A 17,601-nucleotide genomic window follows, 5' to 3' on the forward strand; every position below is an offset into this window, starting at 1 on the left:
TGTTGAGGGTTCTGGGATGATGTTGAGGGTTCTGGGATGATGTTGAGGGCTCTGGGATGATGTTGAGGGTTCTGGGATGATGTTGAGGGTTCTGGGATGATGTTGATGGCTGAGCGGCGCCATCCTCCATCCTGCCGGACCACCCGCCTCTCCTGTGGAGGGAGAGGGACCTGTCTGCCTGCCTGTCTGTCTGCCTGACTGTCTGTCTGCCTGCCTGTCTGTCTGTCTGCCTGTCTGTACAGAGAGCCTTTATTCTGGCTTTGTCACAAGAGACACTTTTCATGACAGGAGTCCTCAGCCCATTCATGTCCGTCTGTCTCCCCTCTCCTCCTTCTCTCTCCTCCCCCTCCCTCCCTCCCTCCCTCCCTCCTCCCCTCTCTCTCTCCCATGTATGATCCCTGGGCTCTGAGGCTTCTGGGTAATCAGGCTGCTGTGTCTGCAGCTTTTGTTTTAGTTGGTGGAGATCAAGGTTTATGGGCCCAGTCAGGGCCGAGGAGGGGAGAAGGGCTGCGTGGTTAAACATTCTTCTGCGTAGTTAAACATTCCTGTCCAGATAAGAAGGGTTAGAATGATGACTCAGCTCTGCAGCTCAGGATAAGCTCCAGGGAAGTAAAACGGCTCAGTTTCAACAGCGACTGTTTCATAAACCTGTGAACTACAACTACCACATTCCCTTGCAAAACTTAACAGGACTTTAGCGCATGTTAGTCTGAAGCTGCAACGCGGTCACAGTCCAGGAGTTGATGCTCTTTGTGATACATTGAGCCTCTTACATCGCTGGAGGGAAGGTGACAGCCGGTGGTGACCTGTGACCCCGTCTCTCTACTCATCAAAGCCTGCACTACAGTTCCCTTACTGCAAGCAGATACACTTCTGAACTAGTTGCTTCATAGCGCCCTCTAGTGGCATTTCCTCAGTTTCTCTTCTGTTAAAATGATGGATCCTATGATAGCAATGGACTGATTGAAGTCTATTAAATGTTATATTCCTAAAAGGACAAGACAGTCACCAGATTATCAAAACTCGTTTTCTTTTTATTCTGAGCTTCAACCGTAGTGATTAAAAGACAGGAGCAATTTCACAGTTCAGTTCAGTTTGTCAAAATACTTCAACTTGCCAGAAGGATCTGGGATTATCTGTGGAGAATAACAATACATTGAATTAGTGGACAGGTCATGTTGTCTACCATGTACACCAAAACACACACATGCTCTCTCTCTTCACACACACACACACACACACACACACACACACACACACACACACACACACACACACACACACACACACACACACACACACACAGGATCATTAGCTGTTATTGAATAAATTAAGTTGTTATGGATTTGAAGAAGCAGCAGCTAAATGGATTAAGAGTTATCTTACAAGCAGGAAATATACAGTTTATTTTCATGGCAGCTATTCTGAGATGGGAGATGTGGGTTCTGGGGTTCCACAAGGGAGTTGTTTGGGGCCACTTTTGTTTTCTATTTTTACAAATGACCTACCTTTGATTTTAAGTTCTGCCACTATTGTTATGTACGCTGATGATTCTACTGTTTATACTTCAGCATACACAACAGAAGAGCTTGATAAAGTGTTAAATAAAGAACTAACGTTAATTAAAGAATGGGTTACAGGAAACAGACTGGCTCTTAATATTGAAAAACTAAATCTATGATTTTGGGCTCAAAATATTGACTTAAAGCTGCACCAACTTTGAACTGAACTATAGGAAATAAGCATATAGAGCAAGTGACAGAGGTAAAGTTGCTAGGAATAGTTATTGATAACAGAATGTCTTGGAACAGCTATAGAGATCAGATGGTGGTAAAGATGGGCAGAGGCATGGCCACAGTACAACATGGTAGAACATGTATGCCCAGCTGCCTGACCAGCTACCTGACCAGACCAGTAGCTCAAGCTTTAGTGTTATCACATTTAGATTACTGTCTGGTCCAACACAACACAAAGTAACTTGCATAATCTACAAGTAGCCCAGAATAAAGCAGCTCGTATATCTTTGAACTGCCCATATAGAACAAGTGTCACGTCAATGAATAATTAGTTGACCTGGTTGAGTGTGAAAAATAGGTTACATTACTCTCTGGTGTCCTTCATTAAAAATATTATAACTAAAATCCCAGAACTACTCTATAATAAACGAGCATTTGTTTCAGCTGAACATCAGAATTGTACTGGTCAGGTGTCCGAGGGGCGTTTTCGGCTGCCTCTGTGCAGAACTAACATAATGCAAGGAACAGTTCACTACCGAGCAATGGTGGCATGGAATTTATTACCAAACTTTTTGATTTCAGAAAGTAACAAGATGCTTTAACAAAAAGTTACAATTGTATCTGTTTACACATGGAATACCTTGAATATGATGACTGTTCTGTCTCTCTGGTAAACTGAGCTTACCATCTTATGATCTTATCTTATGATCCAACGTAATTTGGTTCTATTTATTTATTTGTTTGTTTTGTTTTCTATTTTTTATTCTTCAATTAAGAGAGTAAATAATGACGGAGCTGCTGTATGAGCGTATTGTGAGTATGAATGTTATGGAAGTGTATGTCCTGTATGTATGAATGGGCCTACTGAGAAAACACTGTTGACAAATGTGATATGAGGACCCCAGGAAGAGTAGTTGTGCATATTTCAGCACCTAATGAGGGATCCAAATAAACAAACAAACACCAAAGTCAGAGACCCACCGTGTCACTGCCTGGCTTCCATCCTGCTGGGCACACTGCAACAAGAAACAGGTTCATCCCATAAATAAACCATGAACATGGGTCAACACTCAACAACAGACCAACACAGACTCCTCCCAGGCTTGGACAGGAGCTGTAGTCGTGACATCACCCTCATGATGTCAGAGGGTCCCTGTAGTGTGTAGCTATAGCGCTGCAGCTTCCCAGAGAGCTGCAGCTTCCCAGAGACAGCTTGGACTGAATAGTTTCATTCTGTATTCCGGTGCGTTCCTGAGCCTCCAGACTAACTCACTGCTGTTACTGCATCCAGCTGATCAGCAGGACTCAGAACTGGGGTCTGGTGCTGCCAGAACTAGGATGAGGTAGTATTTTTGAAAGAGCAATTTTGATTTGAAGGTAATGAGTTTACATATCAGTCTGTGTGTGTGTGTGTGTGTGTGTGTGTGTGTGTGTGTGTGTGTGTGTGTGTGTGTGAATGGCCGTGTGTGTGTGTGTGTGTGTGTGTGTGTGTATTTGTTGTGAAGTGATGAGACTTCAGCGTGTGTGTTGTCGATGAGTGAGCGGTACCTTCTCCGTGTTTGTCAGTGTACTGGAAGGCTTGAACCAGGCGCAGGGTCTCGTCCACGGAGCGTCCGACCGGGAGGTCGTTCATGGTGATCTGCCTCAGGACTCCCTGGCCGTCGATGATGAACAGGCCCCTACAGGGGAGATCAACAAGATGGCTTCATTTTCAACCTAGTGGATTAAACAACTGTATTCCATCACTCTAAACTACTAGTAAACATGCTGTAGGTCTTTTCTTTTTTAACTCTTAAACCTGGAAACCAGGGGCGTCATTTATAAAACTGTGCAGAGAATCAACATTACTAAGCTTCCTTACTTAAGCAAGTCTGAAAAAATATGCACACAAAAAACAATTTAATAACAGTGCGTATGACGCCCCACATCGACTTCCACCAGTTTCCCATTATAAATCAATCAACCCTCAACTTGGCGCAGTGAGCGCACGACTTCAATAGTTTATCGTGGTACAAAACAGATGGATGTAGAGCAGGCACTCCCAAACTGTGAGGCGGGCCTCCCCTGGGGGGCCCCAAAGAAATTCAAAGGGATGGTTAAAAAAAAAAAAAAAGATAAATATTTTTTTTTTTTTTTTTTTTGAATTTTCTATGGTTTTATGAATGAAACGTGATTTTAAAGGACATAAAATCCAAATAAATAATGGGAGAGATGTATACTAAATGTGTGGATAGTGCAGAGAGAGCCTTGTCCCGCAGGCATGAATGTATTGTGCGAAAACGTCATAACGTTAACTAGCAACAGGTGCCACCGAGCTAACTTAGCTGTGTAACGTTATGGGCTAGCTAACGCTGCCTTGCAAAATTGACAAATTTGGGGGGTTGGGGGGGCGCGGGTGTGTCACTGTTTTCAGAGGGGAGGCCCACATTGATGGAGTTTGGGAACCCATGATGTAGAGCACCTACTGTATTTGAAAGTAAAGCACCTACTGTATTTGAAAGTAAAGCATGTTTCCGTTGCATTGTTACCCGCCTCATACAAACCGTACACAAGCTGAACTGCACTAGCCTACCTTATAACCCCCTCTGTCTGCTGTCTTTTTACCATCTAGTTAATGTTACCCATGCCATGTCTTGCTAAACGGGCCACTAGCTAGCGTTGTTAGGCTAGCTGGCTACAAGTGCCAGCTACTGTAGAAAGACAGTTATAGCTATTAGCTAGTATAGCTAGATGAGGGTACAGGGTCCAAGCGCAGAAAACTTTCTTTTGACAACTCAGAAGACGTCCCCAAGACTCTGGTCTCACAGACCCAGACCCCTCACCTCATTTCAAAAACTCACTGGATCTACACCAATCACACAAATGACCCATCTTGGATAAAAAACTGTGAATTTCACCGAAAGGTGACAAGTTTGCACCCTGATTACATACAGTGAGTGGCGACATGGCACACAGCACACACACGCAATTTGTCGCTGGTGGAAATAGTTCCCTGTATTTCTCCCACCCCAGCCGTCCTCTGAGGGACCGGACTGAAGAGCATCTGTTCTTCCACCGTAGCTCACAAGGACTGGGACGACTGAATGCAGTAGTAGGCCTAACCCTAACCCTAGCAGTAGTAGGCCTAACCCTAACCCTAGCAGTAGTAGGCCTAACCCTAACCCTAACAGTAGTAGGCCTAACCCTAACCCTAACAGTAGTAGGCTACACAGGAATGCAGTAGTAGGCTACACAGGAATGCAGTAGTAGGCCTAACCCTAACCCTAGCAGTAGTAGGCTACACAGGAATGCAGTAGTAGGCCTAACCCTAACAGTAGTAGGCTACACAGGAATGCAGTAGTAGGCTACAAAGGAATGCAGTTGACGTTGTGAATAGCGATTTTTCTGAGATAAGCGTCATAACGATCCAATGACATGTTGCTTTGCATCTACATTCAACTAAGTTATTCCAAGGATTTTGAATGATTATTTGTGAAGATAGAGCTTTTATTAGATGTTGAAGATATCTAATAAAGATATTGAGTTTTTGGTCACCGTAATGGTAGCCATCTTTAATATCACTGGCCTGAGTGTGTTTGCTTCTGTCAGCCAATCAGAGTGATCTCTCTTTTCCCGACATGCCTGATCACTCCAACGCTGATTAGACTCAAACGTCCGGAAAATTCTCCGCCGTAGCCAACGGTGCGCGACACACCAACCAACACACCGCACCAACACACCGCACCAACACACCACACCAACACACCGCACCAACCAACACACCGCACCAACACACCGCACCAACACACCGCACCAACACGACGTTCACCACGGACGATTATCGGCCTGATGTGTCAGGGGCTTTAGAGACGTCAGGGGTTCACTGTTCACTGTACCTGAGTGTGTGACCCTGATCCTACTGTACCTGAGTGTGTGACCCTGATCCTACTGTACCTGAGTGTGTGACCCTGATCCTACTGTACCTGAGTGTGTGACCCTGATCCTACTGTACCTGAGTGTGTGACCCTGGTCCTACTGTACCTGAGTGTGTGACCCTGATCCTACTGTACCTGAGTGTGTGACCCTGGTCCTACTGTACCTGAGTGTGTGACCCTGATCCTACTGTACCTGAGTGTGTGACCCTGGTCCTACTGTACCTGAGTGTATGACCCTGATCCTACTGTACCTGAGTGTGTGACCCTGATCCTCCAGAAAGACCCCGTAGTCCTTGGCGATCTGGTGTGTGAGGTCAGAGAGCAGAGGGATTTTCATTGGCCCAAGCCCACCTTCGTTCCTGGGTGTGTTGATCCTGTAAATAACACAGAACAGGGAGAGAGTGAACAGAAATGATCACATGCAAGCCTGAACACCCTGGACTGCCGTGTGCTCTGAGGCGTTGGTCTCTGAGGCGTTGGTCGTACCAGGCCAGGTGGGTGAACTGGGAGTCCACTGAGCACGCCACCACCTCTGCGTCGATGGCGCGGAACTCGTGCACGCGGTCACTGAACGCGATGATTTCTGTGGGGCAGACAAATGTGCTGCAAGAAGCACATATTCATTTTCAGAATGATACGCCACGCCACTTAATTGGGGAATAAAAGAAAAAAGAAAACTCAGTTATTAGTAAATTACCCAAAGCTATCAAAAAAGTAAAAACTGCAGCCATTTACCATTTGTTTTCAGAGTAAAACATTACGTTTTTAGGACATGGAACCAAACCAGGGGAATACTCACAAGTCCAGGGGGTAGAAGAAAAATACGAGATATTTCCCTTTATAATCGGACAGTTTCAGATCCTTGAACTCTCCATCAATGACAGCTGTCCCCTCCCAGTGTGGAGCGGGTTTGGAAACTGTAAATGAATAAATTGCATCTAATTAGATGAGAAATACACATAAATGTATTAGGAAATACAGCTACACAATCTAAACCCGAATGTTATTCTCGGGCTTTGACGCTTGGGACAGGGGGGGGAGGGTTGGACTGGAGCCAGATTTTATGGAATGACGTGTACGTAGCTTTTTGAATAATCCTTTTATACTACGGACACTGACACTTTGGCTTAAAACATAAGAAACTGCATAGCTATCAAAAGTCCTCATGCACAGGTATGACTGCCAATTAGCGATCTAGTTGAAATTGGCACATTCCACGATGCTATTAACTATCTAGTAAGTGTAGCTCTGTATTGTGTTGAATCGCTGTTTCTTCTTAACCATCGTATCTAAAGCCAGACTCTGTTATTTATAAGATTGAGACCCAACGTTAAAGCATGTTTGCAGCCAGAAAAGCCAGATGCAAAGTGCGGTTGCATGCTGTATACCCAACTCTTAGCCTTGCTCAGGTGCAGGGAATGATCTGAGACGGGCATCCGGAACGCTTCTCCGGGGTAGACGTGTCCTCCCGCATACTTGTAACACTCTTCATCCTCTTTCTCACTCGAACCTTCCTGGGCCGCAAACGCGATCCTGGCGACAAGACAAACTGTGCAAAACAAACTAAATAGCCTCATCCTAGTGAGAAGCGGGACTTCCATTCTTCTCCTGCTAACTAGCACGCAGTTCGGGATGGAGAAAGCGGAAGAAATACAAGACGAGCGGGAGGGGTGGCCATGGGCCCAGTCCCAATACCCTCCCTAGACCCTACGCCCCTCCCTGGGCCCAGTCCCAATACCCTCCCTAGACCCTACGCCCCTCCCTAGACCCTATGCCCCCACACTCCCCCGAGGAGGCCCCCGAGGCCGGGCATCCCATACTGTTTAGTAGGAGGTGATGCATGTAGTCTACTAGAAACCATTAACCGTGTTCATTTTATGAGGTACGTAGCACAACTGTAGTAAGTAGGCTAATCTGTTTAGCTTAAGGGAGCATTGAGGGTGTAGTAGGGAGCATTGAGGGTGTAGTAGGGAGCATTGAGGGTGTAGTAGGGTGCATTGAGGGTGTAGTAGGGTGCATTGAGGGTGTAGTAGGGAGCATTGAGGGTGTAGTAGGGAGCATTGAGGGTGTAGTAGGGAGCATTGAGGGTGTAGTAGGGAGGGTGTAGTAGGGAGCATTGAGGGTGTAGTAGGGAGCAGCGAGGGTGTAGTAGGGAGCATTGAGGGTGTAGTAGGGAGCATTGAGGGTGTAGTAGGGAGCATTGAGGGTGTAGTAGGGAGCATTGAGGGTGTAGTAGGGTGAACGTGAGAAACGGGACACCCACAACACGCGTGTTCGCGCCCTAATACATCCATATCCGCACACGAAGTGCAGGAGTGCGCACTGTGGTCCAAGGGTGGGTATTGGGACGGGGCCCGTGGAGCACGCGGGGAGGCGGCGACGTCAACGTGATGACGCAGCTACGTCATTTGACGTCGACGTGCCTCTTGTTGTTGTGACAGGAGAAGGACGCAGAGGCAGAAACGTCCTGAGCATGAGGAAGATGCTCACTATCCTATCCACCGTGCTGAGGGGCGGCGCAGCCAGACATGTGAGTAAAGATTCAATCATGGGATTAAGACAAACACGGACACTTCTTCCTGTGGATACGTGATCAGATCCGCATGTTTAGAGAGCGGTTGTGTCCTGACCTTGCCAGATGCATAGCAAGGCCTTACCTGCTAGCTGCTAAGTGAGCTATTTAGCTGAGCACATACATTCCTGCTCATATTCTTTTATATTTCTCTTCATTGACGATAGAAATTAGGCAAACTACTACTAATACCGCGTGTCCCATCCATGTCTCACCTTTTATATTGACCAGCCCTCCTAACGAGCTAGCTAACCTTAGAGCTAACCTAGCTACCATAACTTGCTAACCTTAGCTAACCTTAGCTAGCATAACTAACCTTAGCTTCCATAACTAACTAACCTTAGAGCTAACCTAGCTAACCTAGCTAACCTTAGAGCTAACCTAGCTAACCTAGCTAACCTTAGAGCTAACCTAGCTAACCTTAGAGCTAACCTAGCTAACCTTAGAGCTAACCTAGCTAACCTTAGAGCTAACCTAGCTAACCTAGCTAACCTTAGAGCTAACCTAGCTAACCTAGCTAACCTAGCTAACCTTAGAGCTAACCTAGCTAACCTAGCTAACCTTAGAGCTAACCTAGCTAACCTAGCTAACCTTAGAGCTAACCTAGCTAACCTAGCTAACCTAGCTAACCTAGCTAACCTTAGAGCTAACCTAGCTAACCTAGCTAACCTAGCTAACCTTAGAGCTAACCTAGCTAACCTAGCTAACCTTAGAGCTAACCTAGCTAACCTTAGAGCTAACCTAGCTAACCTTAGAGCTAACCTAGCTAACCTTAGCTAACCTAGCTAACCTAGCTAACCTTAGAGCTAACCTAGCTAACCTAGCTAACCTAGCTAACCTTAGAGCTAACCTAGCTAACCTTAGAGCTAACCTAGCTAACCTTAGAGCTAACCTAGCTAACCTTAGCTAACCTAGCTAACCTAGCTAACCTTAGAGCTAACCTAGCTAACCTTAGAGCTAACCTAGCTAACCTTAGAGCTAACCTAGCTAACCTAGCTAACCTTAGAGCTAACCTAGCTAACCTAGCTAACCTTAGAGCTAACCTAGCTAACCTAGCTAACCTTAGAGCTAACCTAGCTAACCTTAGAGCTAACCTAGCTAACCTTAGCTAACCTAGCTAACCTAGCTAACCTTAGAGCTAACCTAGCTAACCTTAGAGCTAACCTAGCTAACCTAACCTAGCTAACCTAACCTAGCTAACCTAGCTAACCTAACCTAGCTAACCTAACCTAGCTAACCTTAGAGCTAACCTAGCTAACCTAGCTAACCTTAGCTACCATAACTAGACAGGATGTTCTGTTTGAAGTATCAGAGTTCAGACTCGGAACAGAGCTTTTATATCAGTGCTCTGCCACCATGTCTTTACACTAATCAAAGTGACTAGCTAGCTACGCTACCTGAGCATGTTAGTGTATAGTTATATCTGTAAGAGAACATGGAGATGGAAGGTAGGTCAGGTGTTGCTAAGGAGAGATGATCATTCTTCATAAATACACTATTACACCCGCCGTTAGGACACCCTGGTGGATGAATGAATGGAACAATTTAAACTTTTGACCAGCGACATAAATATATATTCGTTAGGCTAGATGTTTTAGTCTAGGCTGTCCTCTGCACTTAGGAAAAAGAAAAGAAAAGAAAAAGTCGCAGATCTCTCTCTCTCTGTCTCTCTGTCTCTCTCTCTCTCTGTCTCTCTCTCTCTCTCTCTATCTCTCTATCTCTCTGTCTCTCTCTCTCTCTCTCTCTGTCTCTCTCTGTCTCTCTGTCTCTCTCTCTCTGTCTCTCTCTCTGTCTCTCTCTCTCTCTGTCTCTCTCTCTCTCTGTCTCTCTCTCTCTCTCTGTCTCTCTCTCTGTCTCTCTCTCTCTCTGTCTCTCTCTCTCTCTCTCTCTCTGTCTCTCTCTCTCTCCCTCGCTCTCTCTCTCCCTCTCTCCCTCTCTCCCTCTCTCTCTCCCTCTCTCCCTCTCTCTCTCTCTCTCTGTCTCTCTCTCTCTCTCTCTCTCTCTCTCTCTCTGTGTTTTGGTCTTCTGTCTTACTCTGATTTCTGTCTCCCATTGGCTGCCTGGTTGCTAGGGAGCCCAGGTAGTGTCGGAGGTAAGATGTGGTTCTACAGGTGGTGGCCATGGTAACGACGTTAGTACACCATGCTCCGCCCCCTGGATGACTATCCAGGCTTTCTCTAAACTACATCACAGACATGGCATGTGCCACACCTCCATTTACAGATTTTCATGTTGAGACCACTAGTGGTTCTCCTCCATCCATCCTTATATTCATTATTTGCCCATTTCTGTAAGTGATCTAATCCCACGTGTGTAATTAGCTGACTGGTAGAGCCAATAATGCTGCTCTCATATGCTTTCACACAATCATAGCCAATCCAGTAAGCCTGGTTTCTTTACAAGCAGTGTATTAGTGGTGGTGACGGCAAAAGACATGCAAGTCAGTGTTGTCATTAGTGTGTGATCGGAGCAGGGGCGTCTGTTTAAGCGCTCTGGAAGGCAGAGTAGAAAGCTGGTTGTTCTTTTGCGTCTGTTGTGTTGCTTGAATTTGTGTTGTGATACTTTTTGTTAGGTTTTGCTGGCGGACTGATCATGCTTAGTTTGAATAACCAGGAATAACTGTCCTTAGACAAGATTTTTCGTGATACTGAGAGAGTAGCTTCATGGGAGTGGTCTCTGCTGGGAGGAGAGAGTAGCCTCATGGGAGTGGTCTCTGCTGGGAGGAGAGAGTAGCCTCATGGGAGTGGTCTCTGCTGGGAGGAGAGAGTAGCCTCATGGGAGTGGTCTCTGCTGGGAGCGTCCCTTTGACTGAGCTGCTGCTGTTCTCTGACTCCGAGCGGGGGGGATGGTTGTTCCTCTGTGGGCTCGGGAGTGACTGATCTACTTGGCTCTTCTCTCCCCAGTCGTCTGTGCGCAGGGCTGTTCTGCAGCTGTTGGCGGTCCAGGGCGAGTTCGCTGACATGACCTCACCGCCAGACACAGCGCCCGCAGCACCGCGACCCTGCCGGCCCGACACAGACTCACACGTCCTCTCACACAGCATCCACAGACCAAACACTGACCCCACTCTCACCCAGACAGACCACAGTGCTTTACTGACCTCAGAGATCAGCGTCACCAGCAGGATCACGCCAGAGCCCCTAGTAGTTAAGTCCCCTGCCCTTGAGGAGTTATTTGAAACTGACAAACCACTCAAAGATCCGCTAACATCTCTACAGCATTTCTAAGAGATGGACCCTCCTCTTCCTATCACAGAATTACCCTTAACAGAAGCACAGTCTGAGATCTTATCAGAGTCCTCATCAGATACAGACACTGGGCTGACCGTTTATCAATTGTCTTTATCTGAATCTGTTGATAATATCAACCCAATGACAGAATTAAACACACATGAACAATCTGATGTTGTGGTACGTTTAGGGTCGTCATCAACAGAATCTATTCCACTAGTCCCTCTAATAACAGCTGAAGAGCAGCAGCCAATCACAGACCAGACTATCCATGAGGCAACAAAGGACTCTGACCCACTAACTTTGGAACTGACCCAGCCTGTCCTAGAGCCTGTCCCCCACCCAGACCCACCCCCTCAGGGACCCGACCTCAGAGACACAGACGCCCCTGAATCATCCCCACCCCCTCAGGGACGAGACCTCAGAGACACAGACGCCCCTGACTCATCCCCACCCCCTCAGGGACCAGACCTCAGAGACACAGACGCCCCTGACTCATCCCCACCCCCTCAGGGACCAGACCTCAGAGACACAGACGCCCCTGACTCATCCCCACCCCCTCAGGGACGAGACCTCAGAGACACAGACGCCCCTGACTCATCCGTGCCCTCGCCCCAGCGGTCAGTGAGGGACCAGAGTACTGATATAACGTTGCTTCAGCGCCCTGAGAGCAGCCTGAGCTTGACTGAAGACACGCCTGTACCAGAGCCACAGCTGGCTGTGAGTCAGTCCCTCCTAACTACGCATCTCACACCTCCTCCCCACCCATACCCCCCCCACCCATACCCCACAGGGGCGCATCACCCCCCACCCATACCCCACAGGGGCGCATCACCCCCCACCCATACCCCACAGGGGGCATCACCCCCCACCCATACCCCACAGGGGCGCATCACCCCCCACCCATACCCCACAGGGGGCATCACCCCCCACCCATACCCCACAGGGGGCATCACCCCCCCACCCATACCCCACAGGGGCGCATCACCCTCCCACCCATACCCCACCCATACCCCACAGGGGGCTCACACCCCCCCACCCATACCCCACAGGGGGCATCACCCCCCCACCCATACCCCACAGGGGCGCATCACCCCCCACCCATACCCCACAGGGGGCATCACCCCCCCACCCATACCCCACAGGGGGCTCACACCCCCCCACCCATACCCCACAGGGGGCATCACCCCCCCACCCATACCCCACAGGGGCATCACCCTCCCACCCATACCCCACAGGGGGCTCACACCCCCCCACCCATACCCCACAGGGGGCATCACCCCCCACCCATACCCCACAGGGGCGCATCACCCCCCCACCCATACCCCACAGGGGCGCATCACCCCCCACCCCACCCATACCCCACAGGGGCGCATCACCCCCCACCCCACCCATACCCCACAGGGGCGCATCACCCCCCCACCCCACCCATACCCCACAGGGGCGCATCACCCCCCCACCCATACCCCACAGGGGGCATCACCCCCCCCACCCATACCCCACAGGGGCATCACCCCCCCCACCCATACCCCACAGGGGCTCACACCCCCCCACCCATACCCCACAGGGGGCATCACCCCCCACCCATACCCCACAGGGGGGCATCACCCCCCACCCATACCCCACAGGGGCGCATCACCCCCCACCCATACCCCACAGGGGCTCACACCCCCCCACCCATACCCCACAGGGGCGCATCACCCCCACCCATACCCCACAGGGGGCATCACCCCCCCACCCATACCCCACAGGGGGCATCACCCCCCACCCATACCCCACAGGGGGCACATCACCCCCCCACCCATACCCCACAGGGGGCATCACCCCCCCCACCCATACCCCACAGGGGGCATCACCCCCCACCATACCCCACAGGGGGCACATCACCCCCCCACCCATACCCCACAGGGGCATCACCCCCCACCCATACCCCACAGGGGGCACATCACCCCCCCACCCATACCCCACAGGGGCATCACCCCCCACCCATACCCCACAGGGGCGCATCACCCCCCACCCATACCCCACAGGGGGCATCACCCCCCACCCATACCCCACAGGGCGCATCACCCCCCACCCATACCCCACAGGGGCTCACACCCCCCCACCCATACCCCACAGGGGCTCACACCCCCCCCACCCATACCCCACAGGGGCTCACACCCCCCCACCCATACCCCACAGGGGCGCATCACCCCCACCCATACCCCACAGGGGGCATCACCCCCCACCCATACCCCACAGGGGGCATCACCCCCCACCCATACCCCACAGGGGCGCATCACCCCCCACCCATACCCCACAGGGGCATCACCCCCCACCCATACCCCACAGGGGGCATCACCCCCCACCCCACCCATACCCCACAGGGGCGCATCACCCCCCCACCCATACCCCACAGGGGCTCACACCCCCCCACCCATACCCCACAGGGGGCATCACCCCCCACCCATACCCCACAGGGGCGCCTCACCCCCCCACCCATACCCCACAGGGGCGCATGTCAGGGCCTCGCGCTGCAGCCTGCTCTCACGTTCAGATCTGAGACAGCCCCCCCCCCCCCCCACTCTGCTTATTATTGGCTGGCTTTGGAAACCTGTCCAATGAGGTGCTCTTGTTAGTGTAGGGGGCTGTTTTTAGTGGGATTTTTTAAAAGATGCTGGAATGTTAAATCAGGGTAGTTATCTCTGACTTGGTGGATGGAGTTTAAAGGGTAGGCCAAGTATTTCTGTATCATTTTTAGGCTATCGCGTTAGCGCTGCCCGTTAACACCTGGGTGGTTCGTCCCATTCCTGCTGCCTCTTCTTTGCTTTTTGATTTTGCTTTGCAAGTCTTGAGTTGCCATGTCTCTCTCATGCCATGTCATGTTTTTGTGTGTGTGTGAGAGAGAGAGAGAGAGAGAGAGAGAGAGAGAGAGAGAGAGAGAGAGAGAGAGAGAGAGAGAGAGAGAGAGAGAGAGAGAGAGAGAGAGAGAGAGAGAGAGAGAGAGAGAGAGAGAGAGAGAGAGAGAGAGAGAGATGTGAAGTAGTTGACTGGTCCTTTTGATGTGTTGTGTCCTTCAGGGAAGCAGAGTGGTGGTGTCCACGCGCTCGTACGCAGACTTCACCCCCGAGGCCACCTTCGACGTAAAGGTGAGAGATCTCATTGGAACTCATTGGTTTGTGGGTTTTTCTCATTGGTTTGAGGGTTTTTCTCATTGGTTTGTGGGTTTTTCTCATTGGTTTGTGGGTTTTTCTCATTGGTGTGTGGGTTTTTCTCATTGGTTTGAGGGTTTTTCTCATTGGTTTGTGGGTTTTTCTCATTGGTTTGAGGGTTTTTCTCATTGGTTTGTGGGTTTTTCTCATTGGTGTGTGGGTTTTTCTCATTGGTTTGTGGGTTTTTCTCGTTGGTGTGTGGGTTTTTCTCATTGGTGTGTGTGCGTCCTCCTTGTAGAAATGTGACCTGCACCGTCTGGAGGAGGGCCCGTCCCTGCAGTCGGTTCTGACCCGCGAGGACGGCCTGGCGTACTACCGGACCATGCAGACCATGAGACGCATGGAGCTCAAGGCTGATCAGCTCTACAAGCAGAAGATCATCCGGGGCTTCTGCCACCTGTATGACGGACAGGTGGGAACAATCATCCTCTTATTCTGTATGACGGACAGGTGGGAACAATCATCCTCTTATTCTGTATGACGGACAGGTGGGAACAATCATCCTCTTATTCTGTATGACGGACAGGTGGGAACAATCATCCTCTTATTCTGTACGACGGACAGGTGGGAACAATCATCCTCTTATTCTGTATGACGGACAGGTGGGAACGCAATCATCCTCTTATTCTGTATGACGGACAGGTGGGAACAATCATCCTCTTATTCTGTATGACGGACAGGTGGGAACAATCATCCTCTTATTCTGTATGACGGACAGGTGGGAACACAATCATCCTCTTATTCTGTATGACGGACAGGTGGGAACAATCATCCTCTTATTCTGTATGACGGACAGGTTGGAAAACAATCATCCTTTTGCACAAAATGAATTAGCTGTCAGACGCCGTCAAGAGGGACCCAGAAAACGCTGCCTCTATGTTCATTTTCATTCTGTTTGAAACATCCACCTTTGTACAGTATAATAACTACTAACTAACAGCCCTGCTGCGCGTCCACACAGGAACATGAAGTGTACAATGTTGAACAGGTACATTTCATAGGAGTGATTACACTTGAGGGATTTATAATTTTGGTTGTCAAGACAAATTATAGATTGTGTTGACAGAAAGAAGTACATTATAAACAAACAACCCATACGGTTGTCATATAATGACAGACAGGCTCTAAAATGATGACGCAGAAGGAACTGAAAGTGTGTGTTCCCCGTCTTTAGGAAGCCTGTGCGGTTGGAATCGAGGCAGGAATCAACCTGTCAGACCACCTGATCACAGCCTACCGGGCGCACGGGTACACGCTCACCAGGGGGGGCACCGTCCGGGAGATCATGGCTGAGCTCACTGGTGAGAGAACAGGCTGAACGGATGAGTCACTCACTCACTCACTCACTCACTCACTCACTCACTCACTCACTCAGTCCTATAGATACTCACTTCTATCTAAGTAAGAATCAATATCCTTTAGTCTTTTTGTTTTTCTCCAACATGTGACCTCGCTCTCTCTCTCTCTCCCTCTCTCTCTCTCTCTCCCTCTCCCTCCCCCTCTCCCTGTCCTCCCCCTCTCTCTCCCTGTCTCTCTCCCTCTCTCCCTGTCTCTCTCTCTCTCTCCCTCTCTCCCTCTCTCTCCCTCTCTCTCCCTCTCTCTCTCCCTCTCTCTCCCTCTCTCTCCCTCTCTCTCCCTCTCTCTCTCTCTCTCCCTCCCTCTCTCTCCCTCTCTCTCTCTCTCTCTCCCTCTCTCTCTCCCCCTCTCTCCCTGTCCTCCCCCTCTCTCTCTTCACCTCTTCTCCGTGTCTCTCAGGTCGTAGAGGAGGCATTGCTAAGGGAAAGGGTGGCTCCATGCACATGTACACGAAAAACTTCTATGGAGGGAACGGCATTGTGGGAGCCCAGGTAACTTCACATTAAGGCCCACAATGCAGTGCCCTTCAATCATGATTCACCATCATGCCAATACAAATGCATTACACCTGTGTTACTCTCTGTTCTCTCCCTTCCAGAAGTGATGGTAGAAATGTAATCCCTGTGTGTAATTCTCCCAGGTGCCCCTGGGGGCGGGGGTCGCGCTCGCCTGCAAGTACCAGGGCAAGAACGAGCTGTGCGTCAGTCTCTATGGCGACGGTGCAGCCAACCAGGTAAAGCCAAACCAAAACATCTTGAGACAAACCCAAACATCTTGAGACATGCAGTAATGACGGAGAGATGTTTCCCGACCTGAGTTAGACGTTCTGATATACAGTTAGTGTTAAACATGGAGACTCACCTGCGCTTGCGTGTCCCAGGGTCAGATCTTTGAGACCTACAACATGGCGTCTCTGTGGAAGCTGCCTGTCATCTTCATCTGTGAGAATAACAAGTACGGGATGGGCACGTCGGTGGAGAGGGCGTCCGCCAGCACCGACTACTACAAGAGAGGGGACTTCATCCCTGGGCTGAGGGTGAGGACACGTTCTAGCGCTTCACACCAGGCAGGATTTGCAAAATGTCTTTTTTCTCCTCACACTGTCCCTCTGTCCAGGTGGACGGTATGGATCTTTTGTGCGTTAAAGAGGCGACCAAGTTTGCTGCTGATCACTGCCGGTCTGGAAAGGTGAGACGCGAGCGTTGATCATGTGTGTTGGGGCCTCTAGTGTGGGTTGATTGTGTGTGTTGGGGTCTCTAGTGTGGGTTGGTTGTGTGTGTTGGGGCCTCTAGTGTGGGTTGATTGTGTGTGTTGGGGTCTCTAGTGTGGGTTGGTTGTGTGTGTTGGGGCCTCTAGTGTGGGTTGGTTGTGTGTGTTGGGGCCTCTAGTGTGGGTTGATTGTGTGTTGGGGCCTCTAGTGTGGGTTGATTGTGTGTTGGGGCCTCTAGTGTGGGTTGATCATGTGTGTTGGGGCCTCTAGTGTGGGTTGATCATGTGTGTTGGGGCCTCTAGTGTGGGTTGATTGTGTGTTGGGGCCTCTAGTGTGGGTTGATTGTGTGTGTTGGGGCCTCTAGTGTGGGTTGATTGTGTGTTGGGGCC

General features: G+C 49.8%; 2 protein-coding genes across 3 annotated transcripts in view; one reads left to right on the plus strand and one right to left on the minus strand.

Annotated features, from left to right (window-relative positions):
* Positions 1-1,013: 1,013 nt before the first annotated feature.
* Positions 1,014-7,323, minus strand: LOC311318323 (peroxiredoxin-4-like). The gene is made up of 7 exons (XM_084449618.1): positions 7,044-7,323; positions 6,450-6,567; positions 6,137-6,253; positions 5,902-6,024; positions 3,285-3,415; positions 2,718-2,752; positions 1,014-1,136 (listed from the first exon to the last, which is right to left on the minus strand). The coding sequence occupies exons 1-7, from the start codon at positions 7,249-7,251 to the stop codon at positions 1,086-1,088; spliced, it is 783 nt and encodes a 260-aa protein (XP_084305744.1). The 5' UTR covers positions 7,252-7,323; the 3' UTR covers positions 1,014-1,085.
* Positions 7,324-7,508: 185 nt separating this feature from the next.
* pdha1a (pyruvate dehydrogenase E1 subunit alpha 1a) overlaps positions 7,509-17,601 on the plus strand; it is a 15,394-nt gene continuing 5,301 nt past the window's right edge. For both annotated transcript variants that reach the window (XM_084449362.1, XM_084449361.1), the window contains exons 1-9: positions 7,509-7,532; positions 8,092-8,180; positions 14,515-14,583; positions 14,885-15,058; positions 15,821-15,947; positions 16,402-16,493; positions 16,643-16,735; positions 16,883-17,038; positions 17,119-17,190. In XM_084449362.1, the coding sequence (XP_084305488.1) occupies positions 8,124-8,180; positions 14,515-14,583; positions 14,885-15,058; positions 15,821-15,947; positions 16,402-16,493; positions 16,643-16,735; positions 16,883-17,038; positions 17,119-17,190 (840 nt within the window). In that variant the 5' untranslated portion in view covers positions 7,509-7,532; positions 8,092-8,123. The remainder of the gene's footprint in view (positions 7,533-8,091; positions 8,181-14,514; positions 14,584-14,884; positions 15,059-15,820; positions 15,948-16,401; positions 16,494-16,642; positions 16,736-16,882; positions 17,039-17,118; positions 17,191-17,601) is intronic.

Source organism: Borostomias antarcticus, assembly GCF_949987555.1.
Source record: "Borostomias antarcticus genome assembly, chromosome: 15".
NCBI lineage: Eukaryota > Metazoa > Chordata > Actinopteri > Stomiiformes > Stomiidae > Borostomias > Borostomias antarcticus.

Bases quoted from the DNA above. Each gene is read 5' to 3' on its own strand.
- LOC311318323 (XM_084449618.1), bottom strand. From the start codon at position 7,251: ATGGAAGTCCCGCTTCTCACTAGGATGAGGCTATTTAGTTTGTTTTGC. The intron at 6,568-7,043 runs GTTGGGTATACA...ATTCATTTACAG, and splicing joins GCACCTGAGCAAGGCTAAGA to TTTCCAAACCCGCTCCACAC. The intron at 2,753-3,284 runs GTACCGCTCACT...TTCTTGTTGCAG, and splicing joins CACTGACAAACACGGAGAAG to TGTGCCCAGCAGGATGGAAG.